This window comes from Palaemon carinicauda, chromosome 2 (assembly GCF_036898095.1).
Source record: "Palaemon carinicauda isolate YSFRI2023 chromosome 2, ASM3689809v2, whole genome shotgun sequence".
Classification (NCBI taxonomy): Eukaryota; Metazoa; Arthropoda; class Malacostraca; order Decapoda; family Palaemonidae; genus Palaemon; species Palaemon carinicauda.
In genome coordinates, this window is record NC_090726.1 from 137,621,943 (window position 1) to 137,636,942 (window position 15,000).

Consider the following 15,000-nt stretch of genomic DNA (forward strand, 5'->3'; position numbering starts at 1 on the left):
GGCCGAGTGTGATTATAACCCGGACTACTGGGCGCTTCTTGATGACGCGTTAGGTATGATTTTTTAGTGCGGTCTAAAACGGCGATATATTGGTTAATGTATGAGTACGAGACTGCTCCATGATTTGTGTTAGTGACTATATGCCCCAAAACCACCTTTGTTTTACCTCCTTCACCCCCCCCCCCCTTTCCTTCTTTATGATTTGAGCTGAAAAACCCAGCGCTGGCGCCTGTGAGCCCATTCAGCGCCCAAACGTATCTAAGGTAAAACACTACGAGGTAAAAGTTGGAATAGAAGAGGTTGGACAGCAAGATGGAAGAGAAGCAAAAATGGAGGTACATAGATTAATATAAAGCAAGTTCAGCTAGGAGACGATGGAACACTGAAATGGCCCTAAGTAAAGTCTACAGTGCATAAACCTGACATAACCACCCTCTTCGGTGCCGCCTTTTTGGTGATGGACTTAATCTCTCCCTGAACTATTGCCACGCTCCATTCAATTCACCGGTCTTTCCTATCTTTTTTTTCAAAGAACCGCTCTTCTAACAGCTTCTCTATTAATAATTGTGTGTGTGTGTGTGAGAGAGAGAGAGAGAGAGAGAGAGAGAGAGAGAGAGAGAGAAAGAGAGAGAGAGAGAGAGAGAGAGAGAGAGAGAGAGAGAAAACATCCCTTTCTAACTTTCGTTCTAGTCATTAGTACCCTTTTGTATCCTTCAGGCCAGGTACGATGTTTTCCTAACAACAATAATTAATATAATACTTTCTATTTAAATCAATTGTTGAAATTCACACTATTTGGGTTATATTCAATTTGATTTAAACTGAGGAACTTCTGTCTTATTAAATCCCAGGGTCAACATCTTGCGTCTTATTACTGCTATTGTACATACGTTTTGTCGAAGGATACATTTAAGGCAACCTAACTTGCAATATTAATGATGAAAATGCCTTAAAGGTGTTCTTCGCTGAATAACTAATGAGTCCTCATATCGCAACAGTGTAAATAAAATTAATGAACTCGACCTAAACAAAAAAAAGATTAAAGGCCGCCAGCAACGGCATCCTCTCAAGAGGCATGGCCGCCATCCTTAGCCTGGGGGATATTATTGTTATAGATCACAGTAGCTTAAATGGTTGGAATTTTTAATCCCATTAGAAATGAATTTTAAACAATTTCCTCTAGGCGGTTTCATATGGCATATGACCTAATTACGTGTGCCCCGAGAGGAGGTTCATACATTAATTTCCTCTATGCAAGGCAGCAGCTTTACTTAAACGATATTCTTTTTTCTTTGGGCGGCAACCTCAAAGGAATGGACATAATAAGCGTAGAGACGGAATGATTATAAGATTTATATACTACGTCGCGTTTTATCAATTTAGCAACAGAAAAATACAGTGAACTCTGTTTCTTTGTAGAAATATACAAATATACTAAAGATTCCATTACTTGATACAGAAATCAAGGTCAAATGGAGAGAGAGAGAGAGAGAGAGAGAGAGAGAGAGAGAGAGAGAGAGAGAGAGAGAGAGAGAGAGAGAGAGAGCACGTTAAAGGACATTAAACAGTCCCTTACAATGGGCGTATTATGATAGGTCGCGAGTGCTTACTGGCCGGGGGTGATGCGCCTAATCGAGATGCCAATGTTTCCCGCCAAAATTGTTCTGAACTTTCATCGAGTTAACAATTCCGCTCCAGCGACTTGGACCAAGTAAAGTAGAGGTGATTTGCCCCTAATATGTTCCTTTCTGATTAAGAATATGATGTTTTATGCAAAAATGCGGTTGCGACGAGACTGCCCATGGGTGCAATTACAATAATTACAGGGAGCAAGACTGCAAAACGCACTTTTATGAAACACTCCTACCTCAAGACCATCTCACAAACTATCGATCAGAGATCAAACAACCTGTTAATGTATAAGTTTCAGTACTCCAGAAAATATAACAAACATTCACAATGATAACTGTCAGACAATGGGAGATGAGAAGACAATATAAAAACTTGAAATTCGCAATAAAAATGCCCTCGAATATTTCTGAAATTCTTAACGAAACAAAACGAGAAAGAGAACGATTAAAACTGATGAGCTGGTAGCGGGAGCGGCCTGGTACTATATGCCATGCCACTATGGAAAGCTGTGTTGGCCACCGTTGCTACCAAACAAAGATGACGAGAGCCAGACCACAGGATTCCATTTATTTTTCATTTTATTTTTTCCTTTTTTTTTCTTATTTTTTTTTTTTTTTTTTTTTTTTTTCTTTTGGTGGGAGGTCATTTATTTTCAGCCGACCGTCTAAAGTGGAGTCATCTCTGAGGGCATTTATCATAATCACAATTAAATCCTGTTTAAATATTTCCTGTTCTTTATGATAGGATTTAAAAAAAAAAAAATTCTAGAAAAATAATCATTTACAGCTATGCGTGAATTTTTGGGTTTATATTCGAGATCCTGTTTAGCTAAATATAAAAAACCTCGTAAAATGGGGGAGCATTACTTCTCAGTGTCTCACCGAAGGCCCACCAGCTAGAATATGTAACCCTCATTACTGGAGAATTATTGCCATTGCTCACCATTTAACGGTCATTCGTATGCATGCTGACAAGGTGACGCTTAACACTGCAAGAGAGGGATAATGAATTCAAATACTGCCTCTCTGATTGCCTCATTGTAAAAGTAAGTACAATGTACCTCTTGTACATTTATATGCTTCCTCTATTTTGTTCGTAATTTTTCTTTCTGTTAAATTAGGCCATCTGTCTGCATATGAGAGTAAAAACTACCATATATCATATGGAAGAAGGTTATTCAGTTATCAACTGAATAAGCTGATGAGTTTGTTTTCCTTTGACTCTCATCATCCAGGATGTTGGTGTTTGCATGTGGCATCATATAAATAATAATCATATAAAAATAAAATCCAAACTTTTCATTAGAGAAATCAGTCATTACTCTGTTTGAGAGTATATCATAATAGCCCTTGTTGACTCTATTTCAAAAACACACTACTGACATTATTTATATCAATAAATACGTTATGGTCAAAAGCGTAAAACGCTTTGCTACAAAACCAATGCAAGCTGTATCCATGAAGATCACTGAAGTGATTGAATAAAAACGCATGTTTTGATGTACATAGTGATGAAAATAACGAAATTAGAAATAAAAACAATATCTGAATGTATTGAAGGACTTGATGCATTTTTTCCACTGCCTAGTCCATAATGTGAGCAAGTATGTGGACATCACCCCTATGACATTTGTCTAGTTTGAATACATACATTCATACATACATACATACATACCTAAGTATACATTATATATATATATATATATATATATATATATATATATATATATACATATATATATATATATATATATATATATATATATATATATATATATATATATCCATAAACACATATAATAAACTAGAAAACCAAAAAGCAAATTCATATGGCGAGCTGGCTAAGTCAAACATGACTTCTCAAGGTATGTTAGCTAGTTCCGTAAATGTTAGTTAATAATCAAATTGATCACAGGGTTACTTGTTAAAAAGGCGAAGGTTAAAAAATTCAATAATTACACATGAAAGAAAATTTCATTTTGTGGATGTGAATGGTATTTAGGTCTAATTAATCTAGATGAATTTCCCACAAACAAAACTTTTGAGATTATGAAGCCTGGAAAGTACGTCGGCGACAAGAAAGAAAAATGATACCCAGAGGATTGCTCAAAGAAATCTTTACAGTAGTTTGTGGACACCGATCGTAATACTTTATCAAATCTGTATCTCAAAGACACAGAACGTTACTGACTTGTAGGCTTTGCTTTTACAATTATGGTATACGTATCTACATCAAAGATGTTAACATGATATACAGTATTGTGTCCACTAAGTAAACTTATAGATAATTCTACAGTAGTTGTTGATATGCACCAAAGTGATTATAGGAATGCAACATCTGATGTTCATCTGGGTAGGATTCTCGGACCATTGTTTACCATATTACATACGTATATGCGATTTAACTTAGAAAACAATCTGGAAGCATATGGAGATGATGCCACTCTCTTTACATCAATTACTCTATTGAATTTTGAACTGTGGTTGTTGAATCCTTTAATAGAGATCTAGCTAAATTTAGCGACTGGAGTAAATTAATGGGGAAGAAGTTGAACACTAAGAAAAGTCAAAGTATGATTGTAAGTAAGCCAAGGTCAAGTACATCGTCTCCTGAACATCAACATCTTTTCACTGACAATGTCTCTTTTACTGTTTACGGTACTACATTGGATCCCTCTCTCTGGTTATGGCTCATTTCATCTTTGCCGATACATACACTGAAAAGTCTGGCGTATTCTTTACACATTCACCTCTTTCCTCATACACTTGACAACACTGTAATTACCAAACAGTTCTTCTTCGCAAGAAATTAACTACTGTACTTTAATTGTTCAGTGGCTACTTTCCTCTTGGTAGGGGTAGTAGTTATGGTAAGCAGCTCATCTAGGAGAAGGGCACTCCAAAATAAAACCACTGTTCCCTAGTCTTGGGTAGTGCCATGGCCTCTGTACCATGATCTACCACTGTCCTAGGCTAGAGATCTCTTGCTTGAAGGTACACTCGGGCACACTGTTCTATCTTGTTTGTCTTCCTCCTTGTTATTTTGAAGTTTTTGTCCCCTTGTTATTTTCAAGTTTTTATTGTTTATATATGAAAGATTTATTTTAATGTTATTGCTGTTGTTAAACTTTCCTTGTTTTTCCTTATTCTCTTTCCTTATTGGGCTATTTTCCCTGTTGGAGCGCTTAGGCTTATAACATCCTACTTTTCCAACTAGGGTTGTAGCTTAGCAAGTAATAATAATAATAATAATAATAATAATAATAAAAATACTATTACTACTACTACTACTACTACTACTACTACTACTAATAATAATAATAATAATAATACAGTTCAATTGAAATTATAGCCGTGATTCTTGATTGCAAATTCACTCTAGAGAAACATCCAGCCTGTTTCTTCTTCTATTTCACAATAAATTGTTATATTGAGAAAGTATTTTAATATTTTGGTGATCAATCTATTCTAAGAAAAAGTTTCATTTCTTTTTTGTTATATGTAGAATAATGTTCTTCTGTCTGGCCCAAAACTTGCTATCTATTAAATTCATTATACCACCCCTCATTTGGATATCAGTTTCTCAAGTACCGTTGTTCAATTACTTCTTTGTGGATGTTATATAAGATTTTTTTAGTTCTGAGTTAACATTTGCAATCTGATCTTCCCAGACTGAACCCTCCTGTACGTAGTACTAAGCTTGCATGTAACTCTAACAGTTTTGTCTTATGCGTCAAAAGGCTCATTACTACACACTATTCAAGAATTTTTAATCCAGCTGTGACAATTTATCAACGATCTTCCTAATCTGGTAGTTGAATAGGTGGAACTTCAAAAGTTCAAACTTGTCGCAAAGGTTTTTCTGTTCAACAGGCTAGCATAAGTATTTTTTCACAGTTTATATATGACTAATCTATTTAACTCTGTTACTGAACTTGATATATTTCAAATTATCCTATTATATCTCATTTCTAGTTTACTCGTTACTTCTCTATTTCATTTCAGTACGGGGCTGCTTTCCCTGTTTGAGCCCTTGGGCTAATAATAAAATAATAAAAAACCCAAGAGAATGTATATCACCTTCACTGTAACTTTGCAACAAGATTTGGATGTAGTGGTATTTTCATACCTTACAATAAAGTCAATTTAAATACCTATCAGATGTTCAACAAATGAATAACCATAGTGAGGATGATGATGATGGTGATGGTGATTTAGTACCAATTAACAAACCACCATTGCCGACCATTCCACTTACAATGAATCGATCTGGAACATCATAGCTTAGATACAGTATCCGTCAAAGAAAAATAGTGGTGTCCTAAAAAGGGAAAAGTGTATCGCACTTGACCAGTTTGGCCGTTTCCTTGCCAGGCCAAAGTACCCTTCCCTGTCTTTTTCCTTTTTTTCCTTTCGTCTCTCATCTTCATAAAGCCAAATTATATTCCCATATACGGCTCTGTCTATATTTGCAGTTTGTCACCTGTACTGTTCATAATTACACCCGAAGGGAACACTTTTTTCGCCATTACCTTGCCATTGTGCGGTTGTTTGTTGGCAATTTTTTCAAACTTATGAGGTCATTAACGGCACAATTTGGCCTTTGTACCGGACCACAGCATAGGAGAAATTATCATAAGCACTGTGCATATATGGCAAGTCTTGCTTCTGAATATATACTTCTTTTTGTCCAATAAAAGATTTTATTTGAAACAACCACATTATTTTTCATCTAATATACTTTGGTCCGAGATATGACGTAGACATCATAAACAAAATAGTTTTAAATCTGAAAGATCAGGAGGCGAGACAGTGTATAAACTGACAAAAGGTAATTGTTCTCGAATCGACGGCACAGCTGTCAAATGATGTACCTTAAAAAAAGTAAAAAAGATAATAAAATCATAATATAAGGAGCTTTTACTTGATATAAACTTTTTATTTTTTTTTTCAATTTCAAGGCCCGAGTTTTAATTTTGATTAATGTGTACCTTGAATAGAACAAAATGATAAAAAACTCTCACTTCAATAGTTTCAATAAGAGAGTAATTCCTAATTAATTTTACTCAAACATTTTGATACGATTCTACATTTAGTTTCATTTAAGAGAAGATCTGATTTATTTGAACAATGCGCGACACAGAACTTCTAATTTTCAACAATACTAATTCTATGAGTAGCTTTAATGACTTTTAATAGCCTGAAATTACTCTAAATATCATTAAAAATACATATTAATGAGACCCTTAGTAATATTAGGCGTTCTTGCCTTTAATAATGTTCGCAATATTATTAGTTCTGCTTTCTCTATAAATTCATAATTGCAGTAGTTTTAAATTCATCGGCATTGTACATTTATTCAAAATTCGTTAGGTAAGATTCTTTATAGACCAATATCTATCATTGAAGTGGTAAGTTCTATAAACATACTTCATAAAAGAAGCATAAATATTCTTTAAATATATCATATTAAATGTTATGTAATTTCATTTTCTAATCATTCTGTTTCAACAGCCTTCTTGTTAGTTTTGATTTTCTGACAATATCGTTACTCCATAAAAGTTTCCTTTTCTTCTATTCATTATTATTACTTTTACCTTCCCTCAGGAGAGAAGATTGATTTTTTTTTTTTTTTTTTTTTTTTTTTTTTTTTTTTTTTTTTTTGTAAATGACACTATTCTTATAACATGCCTGTCTTTCGAAATAATTATTTACCAGCGATCAAGTTTTCTTTTAATTTATTGCAAAAGAAATAAGATATATTGCACACATTTGCCTTTAACTTGAGCATGTGAGAATTCGCTTCAAAATCATCATTACAAAACGTATTACTATGTGTCATCAAAAACACGTTATAATGTATCATCAAAAACACGTTACAATGTGTGTCATAAAAAAAGTTTCAATGTGTCATCAAAAACACGTTACAAAACGTTACAATGTATCATCAAAAACACGTTACAATGTATCGTCAAAAACACGTTATAATGTGTCATCAAAACAAGTTCAATTAAATGATGCTACGAATTTTACAAGTGCGAGCGGTCATTGCTGAGAATAAAGTCACTATTGGGTGGCGAATCTTTTCACTCTGTCTTTCTGAGTCATTTTACTCTCTCTTTCTCTTGATGCCTGTCTATGAAAAGAACATAGAAGCAGACCCTAGGACTTTCCACATGTACACACATACCTGTAATATCTTTTTCAATGTATAATGAAAAACGATATACTTTATATGGGCAATCACATTTTATAATTCCCCCAGACTAAGAGACATACAAGGCGACGTACATTGAGTAACTGTAACGTAAATAAAAACATTTGCAAATGAGTCATGGAGAATTTTCTCTGGTGCAGCCTTCCGGAAATGACTGGGCAAAACCGGACGAATGAACTAAAACGGATCCGGTTGAAGATAACAAAAGAGAATTGCATGAATAAAATGTCCCATTTTCACCTTTACCTTTCCCTAACCTCTATTTTGAATATTCATCAATCGCTGAATACTTTGTTTTCTGAATGTTATGCATACATCGTTATTGGCACAAAGGTGTTACAAAAATTGGTTATTATCGAAAAATAAATCATAAAACGTTATTATCGATATAAAATCATAATGAAACTATCTTCTTGAAACAATAGATTAATTAAGATTTTATTCTTATTTTAAGGATATAGATACAATATTATTTTTCTAAAATGACTAAGCATGTTTCAAAGGCTAATAAAAATGGGATGAGAAATTTTATGGCATAAAAATGCTAATGTCAAAGGACAAAATTAAACAAAGGGAGAATATTAAGAAAATAACTATTTTCAACTTTACTATATTTAATGATTAATTATAAAAAGGTTATCTTTAACGTTCTTTCAACTGTAAAATATAAGGTTATTTCACTACTTGAAAAGCAATCAAGCTCTTAGTGCCATACTGCAAAACCAAAGAAATTTGAAATTGTAAATACAAGCAAACATTCTAATAAATAAATATTTACTGTTAAAAAACAATAAAAGGGGGCCAACGACATTACATTTAATATGAACTTGTGTACCAATTAAACTGTGCCCCATATTAAGAAAACAAAATACTTCAAGACAAAATCTCACTAAATTTATTGCTGAAAGAAATGGAAAACTGTTGAGAAAGATATTATTACAGCATCAGTTTCTATTCTTTTCATACATTGAATTCGAATAAGAAAAAAATAATAATGACATACTAAACACAACTGACTAACGAAAAATTAAAAGTTTAGAAGTTATAGTAGAAATATCAAAGCCTTTCTTTCTACCTTTTCCCTCACCATTATTCTGATGCTACTTACTAACTGACACGGGAAAAAATATAAAAATACACATATCCGAGAAATACTAATTTAGTTCTTTGAGAGAGAGAGAGAGAGAGAGAGAGAGAGAGAGAGAGAGAGAGAGAGAGAGAGAGAGAGATTGCATGAAATAATCAAATATAGTAGTTGCAGTATAGATTAAGATAAACAATATTATTAACATTTATGCATCGTTTTTCCATGAACTAATTACCGCAAAACATGGTGTTATGTCACTAAGTACAGCTTAAGCAGTTTCAAATCTTAATTCGGGCAATATTTTTTACAAATAGATTTTCAAGTTATTTGTGACTGGTGTAGCGATGGGATACTAAGCACGGAATATATCTTTACTAATGTTATGATACTTAATCATTGTGTTATTGCATGTATCTCCTTGTTTCCATCTCATATTGTATTTGAGGAAAAAAATTCTTTCATTCTTTTTGTGACAATAAAATCAAAAGACATTAAGTTGTTGTTTATATTTTTTTATGATAAACTGCTGATATATAAATTTAAATCTGAATCTATCCGTCTAATTATTCAAAGGAGATCATATATTACAGAACTACGAACAAATATCGACACAGAAACTTCAAAAATAACATCACAACACAAGAATACGAATAAAGAAAGCGGGGATTCAATCTGAGCACACGAACGTTTATACAATGCATCCTGACTTTTACAACAGATAAAGCATCAAAGCCTTATCAGCAAGGGAAATAACCGGTGGCAATGACACAAAATAACGCAAAATCCCGCATGTGTCATTTACACATAATGCCTCCAAAATTTCCGGTGCGATATTCTCCCATATGATCATCCATATCCTTTCTCTTCCTCCACCCACCATCCGTTTTAATCGTGACGTTTAGAACACATTGTTCGGAGAGCAAGCGAGATCACCTAAGTATACAGATGGACTTTAACCTTGGCGCTGTATGGATCCAAGCCCCTGACGCGGGAACTTGTAACTGACAACAAATAGAATCTTATTCTCTCTTAAATATTATCTAAATTATATACAATAAGCTGGCAAATACTATTAAATGAGAGAACAAAGTGAGGTTAAATAACGCCGTAGTGAAGCTTCAAGTTTCGTGCGATGAAACTAGAATCAAGTTTTATTGACGTCCTCTCATTAAGTGTGCTCTTGTTCGTAGACGATATCTTGTGAAATGCTAAAACAGGTTTTATGAAGTGCGCTAAACGAAGGGTGAAAATTATCCGAACATTTAAGTAATTTCGATCCAGTTTACTTGATCTGTACTGCATACGCATTTCTGAATTCAATTAACAATAAAGTGCAGAATTCTGATACAATTTTTTTAAGAATCAAGTAAAAGTCACTAGGTAATCACATGCAATGTTATCACCGATACAATTTTGTTCAACTAGAACGGAATTTGAAAAAAAAAAGTGCCTGAAAGTATATTATTAAAGCGAATGCAATAATGAACAACAGAACTCTCTACACAGGCTTGAATAAAAGTGATATTTAAAGTACGTGCAGATCCTGTGTAAAGCTCAACCAAGCTTCATTAGTTACACAGAAAAAGAAAAAGAAAAAAAAAATCCGAGAAGAGCAGGAATTCTTACATCTTGTTCTGTGGAGAAGGAACTTTTCATCTGTATACTACGGTTAAAGAACGTAATTTACGTTGTTCTCCACATCGCCAAGATGTTGAAGTATACTGGAATTTCATTTCTTTTGCAAGCAATGTTCATCTCAGCGGCGGCTTTTCCACAGGTAAACAAAGGTCTTGCAATGAAGTTTCTCTAGGTTTTAAGTGCTTAAAGGCTTAAGGTTTAAAGGTCACTCATGAATGGCCGAGGCAAGGGACAGTGACACTGCCCTATCAAGCAGGGCAATGCCATGGAGACTGAACATTTTACATATGATCTGCGCCCAAGCCCCCTCTCCAATCAGGCTAGGACCAAGGAGTGCCCGGCAATGGATCCTGATGACTAACTAGATAGACCTATAAGCTCCCCCAAAACCCCCATCCTTAGCTCACAAGGATGGTGAGGTTGTAGCGACCAAAGGAACTAACGAGTTTGAGTGGAACTCGAACCAAAGTCTGGCAATCACCAGGCAAGGACGCTACCACCAGATCACCACAGTATAAGCCAATGGTCATTCTTGGGGTAAACAAAGCACTAAAATAATATAGCATATCAATACAATATCAGAAATTATTATGAAATTATCAGCTGTTAAAATAAGAGTTATCATAACATATTTTTTTTTTTAAATGCCACAGACATTACCAAAAGCCGTAACTTTCCCTCAAGGGAGACTGATCCCTGTCACTCGAATAACACCCTTTCCTATGTAAAACAAAAATGCCATCTTTGCAATAGCATACATTAGCATTCTACACTCAAATAAGCAAAATAGTGACATTAAAGCAGCAAGTAAACAAAGCATGGTAATTAAGCCAGGAGGTTTTCTCATGATTAAAGATTCCTTGAATTTAATGCAGTATTTTGAATTTGAGTAATAATCAAGGCTCTGTTTATGAAGGCAGCAACTCTGCTCGAAGTAACCAAAGCAATATTATTGAAGTACATACTTTCCCTCAAACAAAGACAAGTACTGACATTCAAGAGGAAGGTTTCCATTAGGTAAACTATAGCATATACAGCAGCATTTTTGCATTAAGTAGAAAAAGACGTTTTAAAAGCAGCAGCCTCTCCTAATGCAAATATGACATTGACATTTAAAGATACAGATTTCCATAGTTTGATTAAGACACTGTTATCTTATAAATACTGTATATAATCAACTATTCTAAAAGAGCACACTCCCTCAAGGAAACATGGTGATGATATCTAATTCAGAATTTTTCTCTTGAGTAAACGCAGCTCTGGGTGCCCCCCCCCCCCCCAAGCACATACGTGAGCAGGGCACTGGTCTGATATCAGCAGTTTCCCAAACAGGTCTTTCATTAACGCAGGTTGTCATTAAGCAAAACAAAACAGGGATTACGCACTAAAACAAAAAGATTTACTGCAAATAAATAAATAAAAAACCAAAGCATTTGTAAAGGTTTTGTTTCTTAACTATGTCATCGTAGACTAATCATATTCTTCTCTAATTAACTATCATATGAAACAAACTAAACAGAAATTATTTTCTTTTTTTTTAATGTGAAAGTTGTGATAGTAATAGAAATATTTTACATGGCACTAGACTACAGTTGTTCGTACCTCTGATATCATGAGTACAAATTTATAACAGAATATGATGACCGACATATCAACTTGATTGGCGTCTCTGGCTCTACCGTTCTAAAAGGAACGAGGAGTGACCTAACCGTAGACATTCCAAGTGGATTCGATGGCAATAACCATAAAAGTTGATAGATATCTGGTATGCCGTAAAACGTTGAAAAATGTTTCTCTACTTTCTCAGGAATGCCTCCACAGTCAACCTCTACGCCGTTAGCAGAAACGGAAAAAGATTGACATTACCGCGAGCTCTAGACTGGAAATACTACAAGTAATATCAATCAAACAGACTTAAAAATAGTTGACCTTTCAAGGTCATCATCAAAAGCTTTTGGCACTGTGCAAACATTAGTACACTATCAATATATGAATAAATATGTGCACAACGCGTATTCTGTAGGATCTATTTTATAATACATCTATCAGAGCAGTGTAAGTAACGGCTGTTTACACATATACAGTACAAGTTTATTATTAGAACAAGTAATCCGCATAATTTTCCCCATGAGTAAATTGAGAATAAAAGTTTGATATTTTGCCTTGTTTTAGCATTGACAAAAATCTATAGATATTTCAAGTTCAAAGACCCATGAATTCAAATATAAAATAATTAAATACAATTATACAAATATAACGGTTTCCTTAAGTCACACCACATTTTCACTAAATTATTTAAGATCCAGGGATCATCAGAATTGATCTAAATAGTTTGAATATTTGGTATCACTGTTATTGTTATTACTAGCTAAGCTACAACCAGAGTTGGAAAGCAGAATGCTTTATTAACAATAGCGACCCCTCTCGGGGTATGAGAGTACATTACAAAATATACAAAATTACAATCTGACTTACAATAATAGTGCAAGATGGCAGTAAAAAGAACCAAAACTACTCCTATTCACATAGCTATACAATACTGTACATATATCCGTATACCCATAAATGCCATATGTAACATCATTCAACAAACTGGTCACAGCTTGAATAAATCATGTAGAATATTGCGTAGTGCAGAGCCTTATGATAGAGAAGGCAAGACAGTTGGAATTAACTGCGCACTTAGTATTACGTACAGGATGGTACTGTCTAGGAAGATCTGAATGCAAAGTTTATTCAGATTTATGAAAAATCTTATGCAACATGCATAAAGAACTAACCGAGCGATGGTGTCAGAGATTAATATCCAGATTAGGAATAAGAAATTCAATAGACCGCAAGTCACCAGCTGAACATTAGACAACAATACTCTAAATAATGTAGAATGAAATAATTAAAAAAACATTTCAGAATATATTGATCACCGAAAATCTCAAAAGACTTTCTCAATAAGCCATTTTTTGTGCAATTGAAGAAGAAGAAACAGACAGAAAATGTTTCTCCAAAGTTAATTTGCTATCAAGAATCACACCTAAAATTGTAAAGAAGTTAAAGAAACATTATCAATGCAGAGATATGGATGGATGTTGAGGAGCCAGTGTCCTCGACCTGCTTACAATCATACTTTGACAACTTCATGCCCCAGAATTTGCACCATGCACTAATTTTAGCTAGATCTCCATTCAAGGATTAAAGAACGCCATATCTACATTCAGATGGAATTAATACGTTGGCCAAGTGTGTATTCACCCAAAAGAATATCAGAAAAAAACTATGAAAAACACATTTAAAGGAAATTTTAATAAAATATGCTCTCTTTCTTTATTCTGCAATTCTCACAAATGTGTAACTTCTGCTTGGTCAATAAATTTTTCCTTAACCTCATCTCTGACTGGAATTGCTCTCTCCAATTATATCTACTTCAGTAATTGACACAATTCATTCACTTTTAAAAGTACTGATTTTAGACCTTTACTCTAAGAACGTAATATATCTCGAAGCTATATATAATACATACAAGTCAGTCCCAGTACTGTAGACACAAATGCGTCCGGTGAGTGTAATTTCTCTCTGAGCCAGATTAAACACATGCGCACTTCCGCAAAATAGCCTTATCAGATGCCATCAGAGAATTTTAGCGTCCTTTCCGCCCACTATTGTTCATAATAAGAGAAAAAAAAAACATAAATATAGAAAAGGGCGTTACCACCTGTGCAAAAGAAAGAGAGCGAGAGAAAGAGAGAATGTTTATGTCATTACTACCAATTATCAGTGATGATTCTTCTGCTAATGTCAGAAACAAGTATAATCTAAATTCTTAGTAAAGGCTAATGATAATTCTGATTAACATAGTGTTATGACAAGCTGTAATGTTATTTTCAAGATAATCATTACAAAGTAGGCCTAAGTGAAAAATAGGGAGTAAAATATTCCAGGGTTTTTATCAATATAACACTGAACATATTCATATTTGTTTCATCATCCACCTTTTTCCACTAAGGAACGAATGGAGTGGGAAACTGTTACCCTTCCGGTTTCCAACTAATTTCTACTGGATATTTCTAGTCCCCATGCATATATATATATATATATATATATATATATATATATATATATATATATATATATATATATATTTCTAGTCCCCATGCATATATATTATATATATATATATATATATATATATATATATATATATATATATATATATATATATTTATATATATATATATATATATATATATATATATATATATATAATGTTTGGTCTAATCTGAATTTAATTTTCTTCATAAACATATTATTCTTTATACTTTCAGATGAGCGATCACTCAGTTGCAGCACTAAACGATACCCATCAGCAGACAGTAAGAAAACTGCTAATAAATATACCGTGTCTTCCATGCCATCAGGCTGACGACTCAGGC

The 15,000-nt window shown here is 33.7% G+C and overlaps 1 protein-coding gene and 1 long non-coding RNA gene across 3 annotated transcripts in view; one reads left to right on the plus strand and one right to left on the minus strand.

Moving 5' to 3' along the window:
• LOC137627326 (uncharacterized) overlaps positions 1–15,000 on the minus strand; it is a 700,057-nt gene that overhangs the window by 81,629 nt on the left and 603,428 nt on the right. The gene's annotated exons all lie outside the window — the stretch shown is intronic.
• LOC137622155 (uncharacterized) overlaps positions 9,886–15,000 on the plus strand; it is a 6,221-nt gene continuing 1,106 nt past the window's right edge. The window contains exons 1-2 of the mRNA XM_068352594.1: positions 9,886–10,712; positions 14,893–15,000. The exon at positions 14,893–15,000 is cut by the window's right edge and continues 1,106 nt beyond it. Of these exons, the coding sequence (XP_068208695.1) occupies positions 10,644–10,712; positions 14,893–15,000 (177 nt within the window). The 5' untranslated portion in view covers positions 9,886–10,643. The remainder of the gene's footprint in view (positions 10,713–14,892) is intronic.